At 42.1% G+C, this 26,577-nt stretch overlaps 1 protein-coding gene across 8 annotated transcripts in view; it reads left to right on the top strand.

Moving 5' to 3' along the window:
• The window catches only part of CADPS (calcium dependent secretion activator), a 448,325-nt gene that overhangs the window by 364,199 nt on the left and 57,549 nt on the right, over nt 1-26,577 (top strand). For all 8 annotated transcript variants that reach the window (XM_044300692.1, XM_044300700.1, XM_044300697.1 and 5 more), the window contains one exon: nt 15,130-15,277. In XM_044300692.1, the coding sequence (XP_044156627.1) occupies nt 15,130-15,277 (148 nt within the window). The remainder of the gene's footprint in view (nt 1-15,129; nt 15,278-26,577) is intronic.

The following is a 26,577-nucleotide window of genomic DNA, read 5'->3' as shown; positions in this document are numbered from 1 at the left end:
TGCACCAGACAACCAGCAGAAAAAAAAATATATAAATATGGCATTCAGAAAATGGAGACACAAAAATAATATTTTTTTCTCAAAAATGCTTTATTATGTAAAACTGAAACAAACACAGAAAGTAGACATATTTGATATCATTTCATCCGTAACTACTTGGTCTACAAAAATAGCACATGATCTACCCTGTCAGATGAATGTTGTAAAAAATAATAAATAAAAACGGTGCCAAAACAGCAATTCTTTTTCTTACCTTGCCTCACCAAATTTTTTATATAGAGCTACATCAGTTTACGACCACATGTGGGGTGTTTCTGTAAGGGTACTTTCACACTGGCGATTTTATTTTCCGGCATAGAGTTCCGTCCTAGGGGCTCTATACCGGAAAAAAAAACTGATCAGTTTTGTCCCCATGCATTCTGAATGGAGAGCAATCCGTTCAGGATGTCTTCAGTACAGTCTTTTTGACGTTTTAGGACGGAGAAAATACTGCAGCATCCAGCCCAAAAAAACGTAATACTTGCTGGAATGCCGGATCCGGCATTAATTTACAATGAAATGTATTAGTGCCGTCTCCGGCAATAAAAATATCAGATATGTCCGTCCGATCTGCGCATGCACAGACCTTTAAAAATGTAAAAATAAAATTGAAATGGATCCGTTTGTCCATATGACAAATGGACAAACGGATCCGTTCTTGCATGCATTTGTGAGATAGATCCGCATCCAGATCTGTCTACAAATGCTGTCCGTTTGCATACAGATTGCCTGATCTGGCAGGCAGTTCCGGCGACTGAACTGTTTGCCAGATCACTGTGCCGCAAGTGTAACAGTACCCTGAACTGCAGAAGCAGGGTGGTAAACATTGAGTATTGTTTGGCTGTTAACCCTCATATTGTTAACCCTCGATGTGTTAAAGAAAAAAATTGATTAAAATGGAAAATGTGTCAAAAAAGTGAAATTTAGAAATGTCATCTTCATTTTTCTTTAATTCTTGTGGAACACCTAAAGGGTAAACAAAGTTAGCAAAATCAGTTTTGAGTAACTTGAGGGGTGTAGTTTCTACAATGGAGTCATTTATGGGGGGTTTCCACTATGTAAGCCCCACAAAGTGACTTCAGACCTGAACTGGTCCTTAAAAAGTGGCTTTTGGAAATTTTCTTAAAAATTTTAAGAATTGCTCCTCCAATTCTAAGCCTTCTAACGTCCTAAAAAAATAAAAAGACATTTCCAAAATGATGCCAACATAAAGTAGACATATGGGGAATGTTAAGTAATAAATATTTTATGAGGTATCACTTTCTGTTTTAATTTTGAAATTTAAATTTAGAAAATTGCTAATTTTTTAAAATTTTGGGTACATTTTTGAATATTTTATAAATAAAGGTGAAATATATCGACTCAAATTTACCACTGTCATAAAGTACAATGTGTCACGAGAAAACTTTCTCAGAATGGCTTAGATAAGTAAAAGCGTCCCAAAGTTATTACCACATAACATGACACATGTCAGATTTGCTAAATTAGGCTGTCAGGAAGGGTGAAATGGCCCGGATGTGAAATGGTTAAGATGGATAAACTCAAATGTTTTAACGATCCAGACAATTTCTGCTACACATGTGGCAAATACACTACTTATGATCAGCGCAATAATCTGACAAAGCGAGTGCGTCTTGCAGCTTTGGATGCATTTGTGCTAGTAGTGCAGAACTTCCTTGGAACAGACGAGCTTCAAACTTTGCTGAATTAGTAGACAACGTGCCTACATGCAACAACTTGGCTGCCGAATGTCATTGAAAGGGCATTTCTTACATTCCCATCTTGACTTTTTCCCACCCAATTTGGGACACGTGAGTGACAAACATGGAGAGCAGTTCCATAAAGATTTTTTTACAATGGAGAAAGGCCGGTGGAATCCCAACATGATGGGGGACTACTGCTGGTTTTTGCAACGGGAAAATATGACCGTTCGCAAAAGCAGATGCCTGAAGCACTTTTAACAGTACTGGACCTTGCTCAAGTAAGACTTTTAAACTGAAAAACGAGACTTTTTGAAATTTTGTTATTCCATTACATTTTCATACACTGGGTGTAGATCAGGTAATTGTTGGAGTAAAAATCGTTCTGTTCAAAATTATTCAATGCTTAATTCAAGTGCTTAATTCATTTAGGCACACTTATGCATAGCAAAATTTCATGACGTGTTACAACCATTCTGACTTCGGATTTGTAATCCGCACACTCGATTTAGTATAGGACAAATTGTTTTTGCCCAGTAGCAGACAAAACGTTTTTTTGTTGTTGCGTGGTGTAATTACCTGCTTGTCAGAGGAGGTGAGAGCTGCATTTACTTGCAGCAATCATCTCCTTTGTATAGGAACAAGCAATCATTACTATTATCCCGATACAGATTCATTGTTTCTGGGCAGCAGATAGCTGTTTGCACAGGACAATCTGCTGCCCAGAAACAATTACTTTGATGTTCATATCAACACTCAATGAACCAGGATTTGCTTGTCCATTGGGTGATTTGGTGGCACCTTTACAGGGGCTAATTATTGGGAACAAACGTTTTTTCCCAATAATTGCCCTGATATTTGGACCGCGTAAGAGAGTATTTATTTACATTATTATAATTATTACACAAAAGAGAATGATGGCATTTACATATGTATGTTTAAGCAGATTATTATCTTTTTGTAGTTTATCATTTGGTCACTTAAATTTGCACAAGGCGATTGTTACAACAGGCCGCTGTAGTGTATGAGCTATAGTCCAGTCAATGAGAGGAATGCAATACTTATGTATAGTACAGGCTTTACAGCCCCTCACCTTGGCATTGAGATGAGTGTCGAAAACTCTGTGGCTGTCATTGGAAAATGTACTTAAAAGGCTTGTCTAGAATTTAAACAAAAATGACAGCAGGGATTTTACTGAAATAATAAAAAAATAAAATAACAATCTACCAACTTTTGTAACCTCTGAAAGTCTTTCTTTACTTTGCTGTAGTGATGGTGTGCTGTCCATCTACGTGAAAACGGCAGTCAATCACTAGCTTCAGCTATATGCACACCATCACTTCAGCAAGGTCGACGCAGAATGGAGGAGGCCACCAGACCAGTGACACTGGACTGGAGAAGGATTTAATGGGTGTGTATTGGCTAGTTTTTCATTTTAGCATATATCCAGCTGTGTGGCAATATTTGTTGTAAATTCTGGACGAAAGTCCACCACATTCATCTCAATGCCAGGGTGAGGGGCTGTAAAGCATGTTATGGAATTTAATTGGTAAGGATTGGATTTTTATTTAAGAATAATACCTGCTGTAGGACAATCTATTTAGGCTACTTTCACACTAGCGTTCGTCGGTCCGCTCGTGAGCTCCGTTTGAAGGGGCTCACGAGCGGACCCGAACGCAGCCGTCCAGCCCTGATGCAGTCTGAATGGAGCGGATCCGCTCAGACTGCATCAGTCTGGCGGCGTTCAGCCTCCGCTCCGCTCGCCTCCGCACGGACAGCTGAACGCTGCTTGCAGCGTTCGGGTGTCCGCCTGGCCGTGCGGAGGCGTGCGGATCCGTCCAGACTTACAATGTAAGTCAATGGGGACGGATCCGTTTGAAGATGCCACAATATGGCTCAATCTTCAGGCGGATCCGTCCCCCATTGACTTTACATTGAAAGTCTGGACGGATCCGTACGAGGCTATTTTCACACTTAGCTGTTATATACTAAAATAATGCAGACGGATCCGTTCTGAACGGAGCCTCCGTCTGCATTATTATGATCGGATCCGTTCAGAACGGATCCGATCGAACGCTAGTGTGAAAGTAGCCTAAAAGGAGTTGTCCAAGATTTTACTGTCGATGACCTATCCTCAGGATAGGCCATCAGTATTTAATTGGTTGGGGTCCGATACCCTGCATCACTGCCAGTCATCTGTTTCAGGGTAGCAACTTGGTGCCGGAACTACGCAGCTCTATCCATCGTGTTGTTGAAGGAGCTGGTTACAGTGGATGGAGCTGTGTAGTTCTTGAGGCTGATTTCTGGTGCCGCAGCTACCCTGTGACAGCAGATTGACTGGGATGTGGGATGTCAGACCCCTACAGATCAGATATTGATGGCCTATCCTGAGTAGTAAAATCTTGGACAACCCCTTCAATGCCATTTCACACTACAAATCTTCTTGATTTCTTGTCATCTTTAAATGGGTTATACTATGAATGATGTAAAAATGGAATTCAGACATCATATAGTACATAACAACAAAGCTAGAACCAACTCTGTACCTCACATGGAACCAGAGATCTCCCCATTCATTGCACCAGTTTCTTCTAGATTTACTTCAGGCTTGCAGCTCAGGGGATGTTTCCTTTCTGCAGCAGTTCTCTCCCTATAACAGCTTATGGAGGTGTTTTCTTTCTGTGGCAGCTCTCTCCCTATCACAGCTCGGGGGGCGGTGGGGAAGTGTCCTTTCTCCTATAGCTCTATACCTGTAACTGCCACAGCTTCTAAGAGAAGATATGGCTGGGAAATTTTAAAGCTTTAAACTGAGTGCGTGCGACCACCTCAGTGAGGTGGACTGAGAAATAAGGAGAAGACCAAACAGCAGGTGGTGCTATGCAGATACATTTTATTGAATAGCTCAGCCTACACCTACACTAAATGTTTACAAAAATATTCAGATCCAGGTGCTGGTTTGAAAAATGTATAATATTTTTCGTGAGACAACCCCTTTAAGACAGAAGACTTCCTAACTGCTGCCATTTTGCCCTCTGAGTTATGAAATCATTAGAAAGATCAGCAGTAAATACCGTGTCTAATGAACATTGTGCTGATACGTCGACGTCAGAACCTCCTGAAAAGGCCAGCAGTAAACTGCTTATTTCACGCTGCTGATCCTGTTTATTTGACCTCTTAGGATAAGTGGATAGTTATTTTGTTATCTGCCCCCTACAGCATTGTATGCTTTATTTACAGATAACATTTAGTAATTAGTGTCCCCATATTTCCAATGGCCCAAAGCAGAAATATTTAATCCATCATTTACCACTAAGTGGCTGCTGAAGTGAATGGTCCCTTTAATAACTAGAAGGCATTTTGCCCTGCAGATCAGACAGAAATAGCGGAATTGGATCTCTGTATTTAACCGCATATTTTTACTACCTACATTTACGCAATTTTTTTAGACACCAATAAAAGCTTCCTTTATTTACCGACATGGTTACAATTATTTATTTGGACAGAGCAGAGGGCTTAGTCGTGTAATCATAGCTCTTCATAAAATGCAATTATCTAATGCATTCTTAAATATGTAAAAGTATGCAGACACTACAGGCTTTTTTTTTTCCGCTGTCGCAAATTTCCATTTGTTTCTGGAGGCATATTATGAATCTGATTTGTTAAGAATATCTTAAGACATACATGATTATTATTGGCATCTGGGAAGAAGACGGCAATCTACCCGCTTGGAACCTAATTGAATTTAATCATGTTGGGCAGTTATCCGGCAGAGAAGACTTAAGCTATAATTGTTATTTTTGTGGGGGAAATGAATTAAAAAGATTTTGAAAAAAGAAAACCTGTAAATCTGCAAAATAGCAAAACGATAACAAAGCAGCAAATTATGGTTCAATTTGTGTTTATTGAAACCCAAAGTAATCATTAGGGATAATGAAATACAAGCGGTTTACAGTTTGAGAATAATGAATCACAGGTAAATTGCAATTATGAAGATAAAAACTCCATACAAGTGAAATCAATAAAAACAATAAGAACAATAATAATGAATCATCAATCCAATGATGAAAAATGTACGGGTGTTTTTAGCTATTTTATTTTATTTTTTTAATTAATTCTTGGGGTCTGCGGTATTAATTATATAGGGCACTTTTAGAAGACATGCCAATATTGCTGTCACTTTGGCTGCGTATTTCCTTTGTATTTCTCATTCCCACTGTAAAAAAAAAAAAAAAAAAGGTAGGAAAACTGTACCAAAACTGCAATGTATGAACAGAGCCTATTAGAAGTAATTAATGAGACTGGCCTTAGGTTGGTTGATGGTCCTGTGCTGTATTTTAAAGGGGTTTAAAATAATGTAAAAAATGAAAATCATACATAATGTCATACATGACAACCAGTGATGAGTGAATCGAAGTCCACAAAGTGGACTTCTATCCGAATTTTAGAGTGGCATGAGTATACCTGATATAAAGCGATTAATTACAAATTAATTCGTAATGAATCAAATTTCTTGGGGAAATCGAATTTTTCAAAACTTCACCCCTCTGTAAATACAGTCATACAGTGTCCACAGAAGACTGAAAAAAATAGGGGGTTTAGCTGCATCCTTTTCACTTGCCTCCCCTAGGTGAGCGAACAGGGGTGCAAGCTCTGGCTAGCCAGACAATGAGGGTCACTTGCACCACCTTCAGGAGTGACACCCCTGAGGATGGTCATTAATATTGGGATAAATGCATGAACTATAGTTGTGCTCTATGTGAGAGATAGCTTGCAATATCATAACTTTCCTGAATGACCCCTGAGCACTGCTCAAAGGGGAAGTTCTACATCTTAGACCCCCGTGATCCTCCCCCATTTAGCAAGACAAAGAGATCATAGAGTTCCATCATCTGGCCGCTCTCTGTTGATGACCATAGCCAATAGGATTTCTTCACCATGGGCAAAGATTTAGAATTTTTACCTGTAGGCTACATGGGATATAATGGTGTACAATTTCAAATCATTGTCTGCTCTGGTGGTTTAAAGGGGATTCCCAATCCCAACCCCATGTTTTTATTTTTTCAATTTTTTTTTACATGTAGATGTCAATAGTACAAAATAAGAAAAAATGTAATACCTTACCGCTCTCCTGCAGCTCCCATGCCAATGTTTTCTGGACGGAAATGTTGGCATATGACTACTGTAGTTAATGCAGCTCTGACCTCAATGGTGTTGACACATCACCGCTGCAACCAGTGATTGACTGCAGAGGTCACATGTCGATGTGCTCTATCATTGATGGAGCTTAGGTAAACAAAGACTAGTGGGAGATCAGGAAGCATCAGCATAGGAGTGGCAGGAGATTGGTAGGGTGAGTATTAATTATTTGCTATTTTATACTATTTAATGCTTGTAAAAGATTTATTGGGGTGGGAAAACCCTGTTAAAGGGTTTGTACCAAGAGCAAAGTGTAGAAATAAAGTGCTGTGCTCAGCTATTTACGGCAGTCTGTGTCCAAGCTTGACCATTGATTCATTCATTCAGAGAAATCAGGACCCCTGTTCTTGGGATTGAACCCCATCAATCAGATATTCGTCCCCTATCGTCTGGATAGGGAATATATGTTGATATTGATACAAACCCTTTAAATAGGTCGTCAAGTGAAGGCCTATCCTCAGCATAGGTCATCAATATCTGATGCCTGCACTCCCTCCCATCCAGGTTTTTTATTCTAACTCTGACACCGGAACTACACCGCTCCATCCATTGTGTAGTGGATGGAGCTGGTTACTGCAATGCTTTTCCCATTAAAGTGAATACGTTCATGGCTATTCTGCACCCATGTGTGCATCCATTTTCTGGGCATTTGCCCATTTTTAATGACCGTTTTGCAGCCATATTGCATCCGTTTTTCACTTTTATGCCTGTTAAAACAGCTATGAAAAATGGATGCATTTCTTATTTTTTAGCATCCCAACCTCTGCAATGCCCTCAGTACACCCCAACAACGCCTCCAGTTTCTATAATGGCCCCACTGTAGTAACATAGTACATAAGGCCAGTTCGGCCTGTTATCCTGCAAGTTGATCCAGAGGAATGCAAAAAAAACAACAACCCTGTGAAGTAGAAGCCAATTTTCCCCACTTTAGGGGAATCAAAAATTCCTTCCCGACTCCAATCAGCACTATAGTGGGACCATTATAGATACTGGGAGCACTACATTGGGGGGATTATAGTACTCTCAGTATCTACAACGACTCCACTATAGTGCTCCCAGTATCTATAATGGCCACACTATAGTTCTCCCAGTATCTATAATGGCCCTGCTGTAGTGCTCCCAGTATCTATAATTGCCCAGCTGTAGTGCTCACAGTATCTATAATGGTCACACTATAGTGTTCACAGTATCTATAATGGCCCCACTATAGTGTTCACAGTATCTATAATGGCCCCACTATAGTGCTCCCAGTATCTATAATCCCCCCCACTATAGTGCTCCCAGTATCTATAATGGTCCCACTATAGTGCTCCCAGTATCTATAATGGCCCCACTATAGTGTTCACAGTATCTATAATGGCCCCACTATAGTGTTCACAGTATCTATAATGGCCCCACTATAGTGCTCCCAGTATCTATAATGGCCCTGCTGTAGTGCTCCCAGTATCTATAATGGCCCCACTATAGTGTTCACAGTATCTATAATGGCCCCACTATAGTGCTCCCAGTATCTATAATGGCCCTGCTGTAGTGCTCCCAGTATCTATAATGGCCCCGCTATAGTGTTCACAGTATCTATAATGGCCCCACTATAGTGCTCCCAATATCTATAATGACCCCGCTGTAGTGCTCACAGTATCTATAATGACCCCACTATAGTGCTCACAGTATCTATAATGACCCCACTGTAGTGCTCACAGTATCTATAATGACCCCACTGTAGTGCTCACAGTATCTATAATGACCCCACTATAGTGCTCCCAGTATCTATAATCCCCCCACTATAGTGCTCCCAGTATCTATAATGGCCCCACTATAGTGCTCCCAGTATCTATAATGGTCCCACTATAGTGCTCCCAGTATCTATAATGGCCCCACTATAGTGCTCCCAGTATCTATAACGGCCCCACGATGGTGCTCACAGTATCTATAATGGCCCCACTATAGTGCTCCCAGTATCTATAATGGCCCTGCTGTAGTGCTCCCAGTATCTATAATGGCCCCACTATAGTGCTCCCAGTATCTATAATGGCCCTGCTGTAGTGCTCCCAGTATCTATAATGGCCCCACTATAGTGTTCACAGTATCTATAATGGCCCCACTATAGTGTTCACAGTATCTATAACGGCCCCACGATGGTGCTCACAGTATCTATAATGGCCCCACTATAGTGCTCCCAGTATCTATAATGGTCCCACGATGGTGCTCCCAGTATCTATAATGGCCCCACTATAGTGCTCCCAGTATCTATAATGGCCCTGCTGTAGTGCTCCCAGTATCTATAATGGCCCCACTATAGTGCTCCCAGTATCTATAATGGCCCTGCTGTAGTGCTCCCAGTATCTATAATGGCCCCACTATAGTGTTCACAGTATCTATAATGGCCCCACTATAGTGTTCACAGTATCTATAATAGCCCCACTATAGTGCTCCCAATATCTATAATGACCCCGCTGTAGTGCTCACAGTATCTATAATGACCCCACTGTAGTGCTCACAGTATCTATAATGACCCCACTGTAGTGCTCACAGTATCTATAATGACCCCACTGTAGTGCTCCCAGTATCTATAATCCCCCCACTATAGTGCTCCCAGTATCTATAATGGCCCCACTATAGTGCTCCCAGTATCTATAATGGTCCCACTATAGTGCTCCCAGTATCTATAATGGCCCCACTATAGTGCTCCCAGTATCTATAACGGCCCCACGATGGTGCTCACAGTATCTATAATGGCCCCACTATAGTGCTCCCAGTATCTATAATGGTCCCACTGAAGTACTCCCAGTGTCTGTAATACCCATATAGTAGCCTCAGTATACATGGTGCTATCCTGTACATAACCCCCCCCAATAGAGTTTCCCTAGTGTGAAATCGCCCTCAATCGTGACAACCCCCCCCCCACACCCAGTATGTAAAACAGAAGCCAAAGTAGTAATGTGAAAAAAGCCTAAGAATCACTGGATTTATTATTCATTTCTGATTGTTTGACATTTTTTGCTTTACTTTACTTTAAGAAACTTACATTTTCGCACCCTGTATATTTCCTCTCCTTGTCTTCTCAGAAAACCCTAAATAATGAATGATTTGTGACCGAATGGGACATTTACACCTCTGGACACAGATGGTCTCTGTGATCTGCTTACAGTAATTAATAGCCTTAGATGTACCAAAAGAAGGCAAAGTCATTATTTTCAAATATAGAAATTTGTCAACACTTTATTGCAGGGTATTATATTCTCCTAATAAGAGAGTGTAATGCTAAGAGACCATAAGTGAAATAATTACGCCTTGTCAAAAAGTTTGAGAGTTCACTGAGACCAATATGTCCTTCCTTTGTGAAAAAGAAAATAATTTCAAAAATACAATGTTATATTAGAGCATCACAATTTCATGATTAAAAAAATAATTACTGGAGCAAATAAGACGATGGTTAGAAGGCAGCTTATAGATTGTGAAGGCCAATCCCTTTCCTTATGTTGGCCTTTCGAACAAATTCAAGCTACAGCATCTTCTGGCCAACAAGAAATAGACAAATAAGTGAAATCACTTTATCCACATTTATATGAGACTGATTTGACTAATAGGGAAGAGCAGGATATCGGATGCAGGTAGGAAGGTTCGCTGCATTTTAGAACTGTGTACCACTGAACATAAAGAGTGCGTCATATGATAGGACTGCTTTGTATCCATCCATATTTATATGGAAGAGATCTGACTAATAGGGAAGACTAGCCTATTACAAAAATTCCTCTCTCATTTACATTGACAAATACCGCAGCTATAAACTGCATTTTGCATTCTGTTGATACCAATGAAAGAGGGCACTGCAAATTTTTGGTTTTCCTGCACTACCCTATCAGTCTCCAGGTATATAAATAGCTCTCACCATTACCTGCCCATAGTCACCATACTTCTTCATCCAGTTTGCCTTTATGCTCAATTCACCAGCCTTGACAACCATAGTGCTGACTGTTATGCCTGGAGTTGTATGGTGTACTGCAGTACAGCTAATTGGCGGGGGGTACGGGGTGAGGGTTGAATCCCCACTATTCGGATAGTGATGGCCTATCCTGGGGATAGTCTATCACTTTAAAACCATTGGACAACCCTGTAAGCTGCCCATACACCTGAGATTTTGATCAACCAATCATTCATGGGATCGTGCATATGTATGATCCCAACAGCAACATACAGATTAAACTGGATGATCAGGGAATTAGTTAAAAAAAACGAAACCTGACTCCCAGGAATTTGCGCAAATTGGAAAATGATCAGCAGAATTTGACCAATCTTGCCATAGACTTGTCCATAGGCTGACCATGGTCAACATTTTCTAACCTGACAGATCAAATTTTAATTTTCAAACCATAGTCAACCGAGATGGCCAAAATCAACCATTTTGACCAAATTGTATCTCATGGAAATGGGTGCTTTTACACAGTGTGGCTATGTAATGGGGAGATATCAAAGAATCCTGATGATCTGCTATCACACAAGAACCGATCCTTCGCCTTGGTTATAGAAAATTGCCTGGGAATTAGAAGATGTGTGTGAGTCTTTTGGTATCAATAGGTATAGGTGAGGTATCTCACAATCTTTCACCACCTTTAGGAAGCCCTATAACCTGTGGTCCAGTAAAATAGAAGACTGGTAGTTAATATATGAGAGTTGCATAGTCTAAACAAGATACAGCCTTCTCAGGTTACGATAAATCCTTCGAAATCCCTATTGGCATCTCCCCTAAATTTAGAGTATATCATAGAACTGGACTGCTTTTCTGACAACTCCTCTGTTGTCAGATATATGGATCATCATAGATCCAACACAAGAGAGAAGATGGGGTCATGGTGAGTTCTGTCTCTTCAGGGATGGACCCTCATTTGAAATCTTTACGGAAAAAAGACAATTAATTTTGGATCCTTGTAGACACCATGTGGACACCATGTGATCAATAAGAATATCCGTGGTTCATTTTCATTATGGTTTATAGCATCCCCAAAGAGGCAGCGCTCTCCATATACCCCATCATCTGTAGCATTCGTGTCAAGGTTCTAGACGTCAGGAGAGAAGACCTGTACTGTTCATGCCCTGAATAAGTCCCAGTAGACCCTGAGGTGAAGAGTGCAATGCAATGCCGACCCTTCACCTCTGGGTGCACTGTGACGTAATCAGTGCATGCTCAGTACACATCTTCTCTACCCTGCACAAAAGAGATGCCTTACTGAGTGTGCGCTATGTGCAAAATTCTGGCACGGGTGCAAGATTACTGGGTCAGGTGAGAATAGGATACAAACAACTTGCTCCATCAACCAACAAGGGACGTGAGTTACTTACTGACAAGAGGGACGGAATTCTGGTGCCCTGAGGGGCTAAGGCATCTCATTTGCCTATTTTCCAGTTTTTTTATGCTACATTCAGCCACCGATTTCAAACAGGTACTGTTTTATTGTCTATTGAAGCCCTACGTGTCACTCAGCTTAGTTTAATACAAGCTGACAGTCTCCCTTTAAAATGTAGCAGACATTTCCGGGCATGAGACAATATTTTTGCTTTCAGTAGATTGCCGGTTTGATATCATAATTCAAGTGGTATTAACCTGCACTGATCTGTTGTGTTACGCAGTCCCCAGTGCTGCGGGTATATTGTTCCTGCACAATACTCAACACAAGGACTTGGAAACCAGATCTTGGTCTTGTGCTCTTGCCACTTTCTAATCACAGAGGGAATCCCCACAGTGGCATTAGTGTCAGGCACACCTACCCTCTCCACATGCCAAAGCTTAAAGCCCAGTTTGCACTTGATCGATTCCATTTGCACCCTGAGTTTTCTTTGAAGTCATAGGGAGCAGATGGAGCCTTCATTGAGGCAATTAGAGCACCACAGGAAGCACAAACCACCAGCTGCTCACAGGGCTGTATGTGCCCAGAATTAGCAAAGCACTTTTTAAGGTAGCACCTCTGTCAGCAGACTGCAGGCACATACTGAGAACAGGCACTGTCTGCAGTCTAGGAAAAGCAGCTTACCTGACTATTTTCCCTGTTTAGCGTTAGGTTTATCGATTGAAATTAAACTGCCTGCGTTCCGCAGATTTGAGATTTACACGAGATTTCCATTTATGTTTGTATTGCAAAAATAGGCCCAAATCGATAGAAAAGAAACATTGCAATAAATAGATTAAAAGCATTGCCCACGTTGAGCTATTCGCAGTTGTACTTGCCAAAATATAAGGCTTATATTCAGTTTCTTCAAGGTTACGCTTAATTCCATAGATGCTTGCATATAACTAATAGAAAAAATATAAATGAAAAAAGAAATATATACATATATATAACAGGAAGATTTAGACTAGCACATGCATATTCATAGTCGCAGGTGCATATCCATAAAGCAAACATGGTTGATAAAAAAAATAATGGCTGCACAACTTTACACATACCACCCACCCACCCACATAAAATCCTCACTACTGGTGGTTATGCCACCATTAAAAGTTTTTATATAATTCTGCATGCAAAAAATAATAACTTTTGTCATTTACTTTCTGTTACAAAAATGCTCCATTTGTGAGATATTCTCTTTTCATCATTATAATGTCGCCCTCTGGTGTTTAATCTGTATAGTAATATGTATGTCCACCTACTGAGATGGTCGCACATGCTCATTTCCATTCTTAAAATTCTACCAACCGGATCCACTGTTAGGAGCTGCGACAGTTACAAAAAGAGAGCTGCAGCAGAAGGGACATGCCTCCTGAACTGTGATACACAAGAAATGACATGCTCCCTGAGCTGTTCTAGGGAGAGCTGCAGTAGAAAGGTCATGCTCCCTGAGCTGTCAGCCTGAGGAAAGTCTAGCAGAGTAAATTGGAGCAATGAATGGGGAGATCTCTGGATTTATGTGAGGTGCAGGGCTGGTTCTAGCTTTTTTAGAAGGATGGTGTCTGATTATCATTTTTTTTTACATCCGTTATGTCAAGCCACATTTAAAGGGAGTCTGTCACCTTGAAATCTCTTGTAGGGATAGCCCAGCTGAATGTAATAATACCTTTCACTTAGTGGTCTGTTGCCTAATTTTGGAGAAAAAGTACTTTTAATCCACCTACAAGTCAGCAGTTAAGTGCATCAAGGGAGGGCCCAAGCCACTCTGTGCACCCTTGCTTCTTCTGTGTCTATCAGCCCCTCCATCTACTGATCAACAGTACCAGTCAAGATGACTATGCAGGTACCTGGCCCTGTCAATCAGGAAGGAGAGGGAGATGCTGGCAGAGGAAGCAGGAGGAACAAGGGTGCAAATAGTGTCTTCAGTCCATCCCTGGTAGATTTAACTGCTCATTTGCATACAAATTACAGTATTATTTCTCCAGAATGAAGCAGTGGATCACTATATGAAGGGTACAAGACATTGGGGGAGATTTATCAAACTGGTGTAAAGTAGAACTGGCTTAACTGCCCATAGCAACCAATCAGATTCCACCTTTTATCTTTCACAGCTCCTTTGGATAATGAAAGGTGGAATCTGATTGGTTCCTATGGGCAACTAAGCCAGCTCTACTTTACACCAGTTTGACAAATGTCAAGAATTTCCTGGTGACAGATTCCCTTTTATGGGGTTGTCCCAAAGAAGGACATTTATCATCTATCCTGAGGACAGCTGATAAATGTCTGACCACTGATTGCTGGGTCCTCCAGTAGAACAAGGTTTCTGACCAACTCAAATGGAGCAGCAGGTAACATGTGTGACCACTGGTCCGCTCAATCTGTTCACTGCTTTGATCCCAGTGATCAGTGAGGATACATGACAAATGTCCTTCATGGGACAACCTCTTTCATTTGAAATCTTTCTTGACCTAAGTGTTTGGGATCATTGCCAATATTGGAAGAATTCATCAATGCTCACCACAATAGTAGGTGGCACCACTGGCCTATCCCTCAGTATGATAAATGATACCGTTTTTTAGCTTAGAAGGTCTTGATACATGATTCCCATTGTATAGATCAGGAATAAATACTAGAACAGAGAGTTATGTCTGCCTTGTGAGTGATTACTATCTTTGTACAGCGCCACAAAATACTTTGGTAATGTAACAGCAATAATAATTAAATGAAAAATATCAGATGTTTAGAAGAAAAATGTGTTTTTTTAAGTTTTTGACATTGCTGTTCTGATACAAAAATTCCATGATTTTTAACAGAACTAGAATTGCATTTGAAGTGAAATTGCAGAAAACCAGCAGATCAACAGATTTCCGGGTGCCTCAGTCAATCTGTACCATGTTTAACGTCATGGTTGATGCAAAAGCACAGTCGACAAAACTCTGCAGTATGGAAATGGGACAAGAGGTAACTCCTGAAATGTCATTTTCTACTGTTCTTTAAATCTATGATCTTATTAGGCTGATTTGCATACAATTGGCATATTTTATGCTTTCTTGTGTGTGGGAGACAAGTCAGATGTATACATAAGATAAGAGCATGTGCCAGTTCGTGTCACAGATAGCCCATAGGACTTTTGACCGATTGTCTTGGATCCTCATCAAGAGACAGTAGATGCATCGCTGTTCAATATGGACATTGCCAAACATACAGGCCCAGATTTATCAAGACCGGTGTGTGCTACATCAGCCTTGATATGGTCTGTGCTGCTGAAGGACGCATGCAATTTATGACTGGGCACGCTTTGGTAGGGCCTGCAGCAGAATGAAATCTACGGCAGCTCGGAGCTGCCATAGTCTGGCGTAAATGATGATAAGTTAGTCAAGGCCTATATCCCAGCCCTTGTCACATCCCCTTTTTGTAGACTTGGCTAGGGCGACGTAAAAGTTGTTAATGCATTGAAAAAAGAGGCAAAAGGGGAAGATAAATCCCCACCACCACCATAGTTTTGCTAAATTGTACCTATTAGGGTGCATTCACAAGGCCATATGTATTTTGCGGTCTGCAAAACTCCGAAAAAAATATGGATGATGTCCTTGTGACATCCGTGTTGCATCCATTTTTTGGGGGACCCGTTGTAACAATGCCTATTCTTGTCCTCAAAATGGACAAGAATAGGACATGTTCTATTTCATTTTTTATTTTTTTTGCGGGGCTGCGGAATGGATATACGTGTGCGGACAGCACACGGTTTGCAGCATTTTTTGCAGACTCATTGTATTGAAATGAAAATGCAGTCATGTGAATGGGGCCTAGCTCAGTGGCTAGAATTGTTGCCTTGCTATATTGGGTCCTTGGGTTTGGATATGATCAAGGGCAACATCTGCATCGAGTCTTCATGTTCTAGCCATGTTTATATGAGTTTATCTCTGGTGGCTGCATATCTTCCCTGAGAACGAAAGGTTGGGCATGTTGAAATCCAACTGCCCAATTCTTCTACCACCAACACTGAGGAAGGGTAGAAAGCCCTCAATACTCAATGTATAGTCACTGTTCCAACCAAAATTGACAGATTCAGCCAACATTAATCTAAAGAGTATGGCCAGCTGTAGACTTGAGGTCTTCGTCACCGGAAGCCAGTAGGTATAACTTTTGTATATGAGAAAGTAAATAGAGAAATAGTGACTTAGACAACTTATCTTTGGTTGATTTGAGGCAATGAAAAACTGTAGATTTCTATCTCATTTCATTGACATATAATTATCAGACAATACATCTCATTGTTCTCCGTGTCACTTGTTGTTCTGTTGTATGTGTCACACCTAGCGTCTCTCCTTTGCGTCCCACAGACACCATAGTTTTCTAGATTACTGAGCCTTTTCTGTCTGCCATTTAGTCGGCTCCTGGATATGTCATACCTATGACTTTTGAAGAAAGAATTCTGGCTTTACACTGATGCTATCGTACAGTATATTGTTAATGTTTACGGTTGTGTGATCCAGTTGTATAGTAACTCTACACTTTTTGAAAGGCTGTAATTACGTCCAATCCAAACAATACCACATTCTCAACTTTCTAATTCCTTCCTCCAGTCTGGGGAACGATTGTATTGTAACAGGTGCCACTGGGATTTTTTTTTTGGAGGTAAAGGAGTTAAAATTAAAGGTATCATTAGAAGATGTATATTCTTACCAAACAATGGGCCGTTGTCCTTTATTTGCCACAGAATCGCACTTGTCTCACTTGAGATGAATGGAATGTCTTGTGGTTTTATGTGGTAGGAGTAGGAATTGATCACTTTTTCCAAGCAAGTTGAGCTACAAGAAGAGAAAAGCTTAAAGGGAAACCTCCAGGTCCCTATTTTAATGCTTTAAATTAACATCCTAGAAATTAAAAATATTACCATTCAAAAACTATAGATTGGGACAGTCTAGATCTTCACATTTGCAAAGGCCATATAACAATCATACAGTTCAGCTAACAACCTAGGAACTGCTTCTGATACCCCAACTAGCTGCTTTTTCCAAGTGGACTTTCCACTGGATTGGTCACAGCAGGAGAAATATAGTATATTATATGGTCATTTTAGTAATACAACGAAGATTCGAGTTTGCCAGAATGGGGCTTCTCATACAAATTTGCTCTTCATTCTAGCTCCAGAGCAAATGATCCCTCTTAGATGTTCATATGCCCTAATACGATATATGGGCAGGGGTTGTATTCCTGAGACAACTCCTTTAAGGATTTAAAAGGTATTTGAGAAATAGTCAAGCGACATTCAAATGTGATTTTTAAAGGAGAATTAGAAAATAAAGACCATGAGGGGAATTTATTACTGTAGGTGTATTTGTGGCTAGTTTTCAGGCTGGAGTTTCTATGCCCACCTGAGCCAAATTTGTGAAAATAAATAATAATAAAATAATAAATTACAATGTAGTTGCACCTATTTCAGTGAAAGTGGGCAATGCCTGGGTGGAGTTGTGACTTTTTTGGTAAGAATAACTCACAGCAGAAGTTGTCTTAGCTCAAACGTGTTGCTTGTTTTTTTCAGAAAGGTAAGTAATGCAGCAATATGAGTTAAGGTTTTCGGCTCGCAGGCCTTCATCAGACACTGTGTCGCAGTTAAGTAGGGAAGAAAGAGAAAGGTGATGTACATCTGAAATGCAGGAGCCACAACTGTGTTGTGACTTTTTAGCAACTTTTTAAAATGTTGCACTTTATAAACATGGCACAAAAGTGATCAATTCTGAAACCCTTCGGAGATCACGGGCACATTGCTCAAAAAGTTGCAACATTTTTGAGCAAGTGACCCAAAAAAGTAACAAAGCCCCTATTTGGAGCCAGAAATCAGGAGCATAAGACTCAATAAATTCCCTTCCATCCTATTGATTTTGCTTTTATTCTAAAGAAATGGATATCAACTACTGGTGTTCACGCAATCCTAAAAATCCTGACTGCAACAGTGACATGCCTGTATACCACACATGACTGCTGAGGCCAATCACCGGACTCATGTCATATGCTACGTGTCATATGCCAAAAACATGGAGACATGGCTGCAGGAGTGGGAGTATTGGATCAGCGAAGCTGAAATTGAGTTGGTTAAGGCTGATGAATATTATCCTAACTTCCCTGACATCTTTTTTATTATTTTTTATTTAACTCAGACAACCCCTACCAACGACTGAGCCATCATGACTTGTCCAGGTCACCTTAATTTATAAAGCAGACCCAAGGAAAGGATGGTCCTCAGAAAATGTATTGTCCAGGGGCTTTCACGGACCTTTATCCCTACCCCCATGAACTAGAGCGTCTACCTTGTAGCCAGTGTTTCCAAGATGCCTCAGCAGGAGAAACGGAATACACTCGCTGCAGAAAAGTGTCACTCAAATTAACAGGGAATCAGGCTAGCAAATGTGTTGTGTGAAGCTGTTCTGAGGTAATGTAGCATAAGTGCTATGGAAAGTGACAGTTGCTGTGGTATGGTATTTTTAAAGAAAAGCTGAGTTGATAGACACATGAAACACATGGAAATTATCAGTGCATAAGTTACTGTCTCACACTGAACTATGTTATGAAGCAACTTTGAAAGTTGCTGCTTTTTAAATTTTACCCAGTTTATAGAAAGGAGCACACATAGCATTGCCAAGCGATGCTTCCTGCACTGAGGGCTTTTGCTCAGCTGGAGGGTCTCAATGACCACTGTAGCGTAAAGATTTTTAAAGGGGTTTTTCAAGACGTTTATACTGGTGACTAGTGTTGAGTGAATCGAAGTATCCAAAGTGGACTTTGATCCGAATTTCAGGAAAAATTTATTTGCCTCAAAGCCGAATTTTTTCACGCTTCATGTGAACTAATCAATTTTCTCTGAAATGGCAGTAAAAACAAAAAAATTATGTACTAACCTCATCCATTTGCGCAGGTAGTGGCCAATGCAGCCATTTTGATTGAAGATACTCTCGCACGGGGTGACTAGGGTTGAGCAAATTGAAGTATCCAAAGTGGACTTCAATCTGAATTTCAAGGAAAATTCAATAATTGGTAACGAATGAATTTTCCCCTTAAAATTATGATTGAAAAAAAAAAAAAAACATACTCACCTCATCCCGCACAAAATCTCATGCGCGGTGACGTATCACGTCACCACGCCGGCCAGCATGATGTAATGATGTCATCATGCACCGTTTTTTTGTAGGGAGTCTTAAATCAAGATGGCCACAGTGACCTCTTTGCACTCAAATGGATAAGGTGAGTATTTTTTTTTTACGGATTAACCCACTAAGCCGTCACTATTATTCTCAGATGCCGCAATCAGCACAATCGCCATTCCCCATCATTGTGTCCGCTACTTACGAAGAAATATGGTTCATAACGAAGTAATTTGTTTTTCAAAAATTCTCTGAACCCTAGCAGTGATGTATGACTTTACCATGACGTCATCCCGTCACCACACAAGATTTTGTCTGGTGTCTTCAATCAGGGTGACCGCCATGGCCTCTACCCGATCAAATGGATAATTTTTATATTTTTTTTTTAACCTTGATTAACCCTAAAAGGTCTGAGTTGTTGGACCCTCAACAATCAGATACTGATGACCTATTCAGAGGATAGGTCATCGGTATAAAAGTCTCGGAAAACCTTTTTAAGGCATTTTTCTCTTATCAAAGTTGCTTTAGGGTTAAGTTTATGCGCAGGTCCAGATACCCTGGGCATTGGATACCTCTGGCATAGGGCAGGGATGGCAACCTGCGACTCTCCAGCTGTTGTAAAACTACAGCTGTAGGCAGTTGTAGTTTAGCAACAGCTGGAGAGCCTCAGGTTGGCCATCCATGACACAGGGTATATCAGGATTTGGCACCAAAGATGACAAAAATTAAGGTGGGCCCAGCATGCATGTGGAACCTACACTCCCTGAATTGTACGGTAGCCTTCATGGCACATAACAGGTAGAATTTAGTGTTCGGTTCCCGTCTTACAGAGATCGCCTTGAAGTGTGGCAGACGGGTCCAAATAATTTTGTACAAAATGTATTTGTCAAGCATCTCAAATTTACATAATAAGATTAGCATTAGCATTAGAATACTTTTTTGTACTTTATTTGGTTTGGAGAGTGCTGTTGCATTGCATTTTTTACTTCGTGTTTTCAGCCACACCAACGTGCACCTACGCATTGGGATGTGTTTACTTACCCCCCTTTTTTTCCCTTTGCAGTTTTTACTGTATGGATATACTTATTACGCTGCAACAGCACCCATCCATATGTATGCCATGTACATTGATGAGAAGTTACTTCTACTGGTTGAAGCGTCTCTGCTCGTCTTGGATCGCTAAGCTCGACTTACAATCAGATCCAAATGTATAATTAAATCCATAATTTAAGCGTCTCCCACTAATGAAATGCTTTAACATTTGTTCTATTTGTGCCAATTACCATCCCAGAGAAAGCATACTGACGAAATAACTTTTATCAACGTAATTGAACTGATAAAAACAGATTGTTTAATATACCCAGAAAGAAGGATTTTTTTTTCGCATTATGTGGAATATGATTTGCATCTCATTACATGGGAACGCTGCTCACAGAAATGAATCAATCTTCTGTATCGCTTTTAGAAAGTGACTGAAAAGTCTTAAAGGGGTTGTGCAGCCAGTAGCAGTTGCAATAATCCCCCATTGGGGGTCCGACTCCTGGCACCCCCGCCGATCAGCTGTTTGAAGAGGAGGCGGTGCTCCCTACACTTACACTAAGAAGTCTCGGCGGTGCAGTGTAATGATAAATGCTTTCTTCATTCATTTGAATGGGATGAGCATTTGTAGCGAGACAACGTGTAGTGTAATCTTGCAGAGGAAGCAGCGCTTGTATGAGCTCTGGCTCCCCTTAAAACAAATGATCATCGGGGGGGGGGGGGTTGGACCCCCGCCAAACTGATATTGTTGACCTACTCACATAATGGTATTTTAGTACCACATTGGTGACCATGCAAGTCCCTATAGTGGCAGCTTCATAAAATATTGTGAAAAATTGCTTTCTTACAGTAAGTCATCATGCAAAGACAAAGGTCAACGGCAGCACCAACCTCCAGGAATCTCAGACCGAAATAGAGCTCACCATTTTACTGACCACTATGAAAATTAATTTGTGCAGATAAAGATGTCATCACTTTATGATTGGTGGGGGTCTTGATCTCTGGGACCACCACCAGTCCTGAGAATGATTGACTGGCAGCACTAATTTACCACTCTCGCCCATAGCATATTTCATTGCACAGCCCTGGCCACCCACTGTGCAGGGAACTGTAGCATAAATCCATTCAACTAAAGGGGCTGGCTGAAATTCCCTGCGCAACCAGCTGGCCAAGGGGGTCCCAGAGGTTGCACCATCCCAATCATAAAATTATTACTCATCTTAGCGGTAAGATGGCAATACAACTTTAAAGGGGTCGTCTTATAAAGCCAATCCCTGTTCATAAGCCCTGTTAGTGAATATGCGTGGGTTATAGCTATAGTATGATCAAGGAAGAAGGACTTCAATAGAAAATTGCATGTTTTAGTGGCATGGTGTTCTCCAACTACAGTCTATGGCACAAGCAACAACACAAGAAATGCAAGAAAAATAATACAAAAAATAAGACACCAACCATTTAAAAAATAAAAAAAAACATCATAAAATGCACCATTTTTTTGCCCCATGGATTGGATTTTTTTCTTTTCTTTGCATAAAATAATGTATTTTGCCTTCATGCACAGTAGCTGAGAAACAAAAAAGCAAAACCAGGTTCTGTTAATTTACTTTATCAATGAACTGTATGTTGAATAGGTTTAGCTACGACACTGGATATTTCTAATTATGAGCGTGAGACCAAGTTATTAAATAACTCTTGTACCTGCCGAGTACTTTTTGTGGGCTCTAATTAAAGGATCACTTAACAAGCCAACTTATGTAATGAATGCATCTGTTTAGTTAAGCACTAGCACATCCTCCCTGACGCTCTCGATCTCTAGGAGTTGTCAGACGCCATTCCAGAGTGTCGGGAAGTTGTGCGACATGAATGGACCTACCTGAGGAGCAGGCAGAGCAACTGCTATTGGCCCAGCTAATACAGGGGCTCATCTCCACTCAGAGGTGGGGTGTAGGTAGAAGTAACTGTGGATGATGGAATGTGAGCTTGGGATCACTGATGGATCAGGGAAAGAAGGAACAGCCATAAGGACCAAAGCAGCTATAAGCCTTTCATGTCCTGATGGAAATGGGATCTATTTCCAGTTATACTATGATACCTTGAGGTTGCGTTCTAAACCACACTTGGCCGACAGTCATGGTTGTCACCCGACAAATATGCAATCAGTAAATTCAGATAAGTAAAAAGCAAGTTAAGCAAATAGAGGCCTCAGTGGAAAATATATTTTAAATTAATCCTTGAATATATTCAGACATTTACAATACATAAACCTGTGTTGAAGCATGGTGTCGTGTGATGATGATTGTAATGATGGAAATGTCCATCAAACACTTGCAATTGAAACAATTGGTCAAACTTGCCACATGTAAGCAGACCTTTAAATAGTGTTCCTTAGAGAGTGGCTTGATGTCACACGAAGCTTGTGGTTCCCTAGAGGTTGGAAACACTGGCAGCTGACATCTGGCTAAGAATCACTGACTCTTAAAGGGGTTGTCCGGGTTCAGAACTGAACCCGAACATATCCCTGTTTTCACCCAGGCAGCCCCTCTGACATGAGCATCAGAGCTTTTTCTGGAGATCCGGTGACGTACAGGGCTGTCCATGTGTAAAGCTAGGTGGAGGCCTAGCAGTAATCCCGGTGACGTCACCGGCACTAATTGGCAGGCTGCCAAAAATTACAAGTAACCATCACTCCAATCCACCCTTTATTACACATAAAGGAGGGCATCATACACACCCTTGAAAAATTATGATTGATGGCCTGCTGGTGACCCTCAAAAACATTAGGAGCAAGGGCCTGCTGGTGACCCTCTAAAACATTATGGGCGAGGGCCTGCTGCTGATCTGACCATCTAAAACATTAGGGGTGAGGGTCTGCTGCTGAGCTGAACATCTAAAACATTAGGGGTGAGGGTCTGCTGCTGAGCTGACTCTCTAAAACATTATAGGCGAGTGCCTGCTGCTGATCTGACCATCCAAAACATTATTGGCGAGGGACTGCTGCTGAGCTGACCTTCTAAAACATTAGGGGCGAGGGCCTGCTGCTGAGATGACTATCTAAAACATTAGAGGCGAGGGCCTGCTGCTGATTTGACCATGGAAAAAATTATGGGCGAGGGCCTGCTGCCGAGCTGACTATCTAAAATATTATGGGCGAGGGCCTGCTGCTGAGCTGAACATCTAAAACATTAGGGGTGAGGGTTTGCTGCTGAGCTGAGCATCTAAAACATTAGGGGTGAGGGTTTGCTGCTGAGCTGTTGATATGATGGAGGGGAGGAGGATGAGAAAAGGAAGATTGAACCATATACCCTTTTTTGTGGTGGAAGGGGTGCATAGGAATACAGTTTATTCAATACACCATAAAAGCCACATTTAAAGTGCCTTTATGTTCAGCCATTTTCCTCTGGTGGAGTAGAGAAGTCAGGGGCAATCCAGGCCTTGTTCATTTTTATAATAATCAACCGGTCAGCATTTTCAGTTGACAGGCGGATGTGCTAATCAGTTATTATGTCCTCAGCAGCACTAAATATCCGCTCTGACAAAACGCTGGCTGCAAGGCAGGCCAGCACCTCCAAGGCGTAGAGCGCCAGTTTGTGCCACGTGTCCAGCTTGGACACCCAATAGTTGTAAGGCACAGAGGGATCATTGAGGATGCAGACACCGTCTGCTACGTACCCCACCATCTTCCCAAAGTAGGCCGCACATCAGGGTGAGGGTGCTGGAGGGGTGTCATGAAACAGTTCCAGGCCTTGGAGAGTGTTGCCCTGCCTCTGTTGGAACTGCTGTGTGTTCCCCTCGTCTCGCCTCCTCGGTTGCCCAAGGAACTACGTACTCTGCCACCAGCGTTGTCAGCTGGAAATATTGGGAGCAATTTTTCCACAAGAACCTTCTGATATTGCACCATTTTGCTAGACCTCTCCACCACAAGAATGATAGATGAGAGGTTCTCTTTGTAGTGGGGGTCAAGAAGGGTGAACAACCAGTAATCGGTGTTGACCAAAATACGTACAACGCGAGGGTCACGGGAAAGGCAGCATAACATAAAGTCAGCCATGTGTGCCAGAGTCCCAATAGACAAGACTTAGCTGGCCTCATCAGGAGGATGACTCTTAATCTCCTCATCCTCTTCCTCCTCTTCTGCCCATCCACGCTTAACAGATGGACTAAACCTGCTATGGGTACTACCCTCTGTAGCGGAGGCAACCGACTCCTTCTCCTCCTCCTCATCCTCATCATCCAATTAGCGCTGAGAATACGAAAAGAGGGTGGTCTGGCTATCACGCTGTGTACTGTCTTCCCCCATTTCCACCTCTTCCACATGCAAAGCTTCCGCCTTTATTGTGAGCAGCGAGCGTTTTAGTAGACACAGAAGTGGGATGGTTACGCTGATAATAGCGGCATCGGCGCTCACCGTCTGTGTTCATTCCTCAAAGTTGCGTAAAACCTCACAAAGTTCAGATAGCCTGCCCACTCATCGCTTGTGAAGAGCGGAAGCTGACTGGAAAGGCGACAAACATGTTTCAGCTGGTATTCCACTACTGCCCTCTGCTGCTCACAAAACCTGGCCAACATGTGGAACGTAAAGTTCCAGCACTTGCTCACATCGCACAACAGTCAGTGAGCTGGCAATTGCAAGCGCTGCTACAGCGTTGCCAGACCAGCGGCAGCTGTAGATGACTTTCAGAAATGGGCACACACACGGCACACCTTCACCAGTAGCTCAGGCAAATTGTTGTTAGGTTTTGAGAAACCGCTGAACCACTAAGTTTAACACATGGGCTAGGCATGGTATGTGTGTAAGATTGCCAAGCTCCAAAGCCGCCACCAAGTTACAGCCATTATCAGACTCAACCATGCCTGGTTGTAGGTTGAGTGGCGGGAGGAGCTTATATCCTGCTATAGCTCTGCGGCGCTGTGCTGTTTGTCACCTAAGCAAATATGTTTCAGCGCGGCCTGTTGCTGTTTCCCCACTGCAGTGCTACACTGCTTCCAGCTACTGACTGATGGCTGACTGGTGCGGCAAGATGAAAATTCAGAGATGGAACTGGAGGAGGAGGTGGAAAAGGAGAAGGGGGGGGGGGTTGCAGCCACTAATGTCGGTGGTGGCAGAAATCCTGATGGAAGTAGGGCTTGCAATCCTTGGCATCGGTACCACCTGGGTATGACTCGATCCCAGCCTCCACAACGTTCACCCAGTGTGCCGTCAGGGAAATGTAGCATCCCTGGCCAAAAGCACTTGTCCATGTGTCAGTCGTTTAGTGGACCTTCCCAATAACTGCGTTGGTCAGGGCACGAGACCAACGCTGTTGCGGGACATATGCTGGTGTAAGGCGGGGACGGTACACTGGGCAAAAAAGTGGCGGCTGGGGATTGAGTAACGAGGGATGTCCACCGCTATCAGGCTGCGGAAATCCTCTGTGTCCACAAGCCTAAATGGCAACATTTCCAGGGCCAGCAATTTGGAAAAGTGCGCATTTAGTGCTATGGCCTGTGGGTGGGTGGCTGGGTTTTTGCGCTTTTATTCCAAGGCCTGGGTTATGAACATCTGTACGCTGCGCTGGGACTCAGAAGTGGATGTGCTAGCTGATGGTGCTTGCGAAGGTCCAGGTGCAGGGCAGGAGGCATCTGGGCCTGCGTCTTGGACAGAAGATTGGCCAGCATGTAACACATGGGAAGAGGAGGCAGTGGTGTGACCCGCAGACACTAATTGTGAACCCAGGCATTCGGCCCACTTATTAGGGCGCTTTGATGCCATGTGGCGGATCATGCTGGTGGTGGTGATGCTGCTAGTGTTCACGCCCCTGCTCATTTTAGTACGGCACAGGCAAATTACAATTCTTTTATAATTTTTTCCTCAAAAAAGCGCCAAATTGGGGAACACCTACCCCTTGGCAAGGGAGATTGCCGCAAGGGGGTGCTTCGAGGAACAGTTCCGGGCCTGTTTTGTGTGGCCCGCCTTCTCCCACACCCCTGCCTCTTCCAGCCTGTTGCGGTGCTGCAGATCCCTCCCCTTATGTACTGCTGTCCTCATCCGGCTTTCCACCTATTCAGGTTGGGTCAGTGATTTCATCGTCCACCACCTGGACC

This window comes from Bufo gargarizans, chromosome 7 (genome assembly GCF_014858855.1).
Source record: "Bufo gargarizans isolate SCDJY-AF-19 chromosome 7, ASM1485885v1, whole genome shotgun sequence".
Lineage (NCBI taxonomy): Eukaryota > Metazoa > Chordata > Amphibia > Anura > Bufonidae > Bufo > Bufo gargarizans.
Note: the sequence above shows the minus strand (reverse complement) of the source record. Positions and strands in the feature narration are given on the sequence as shown.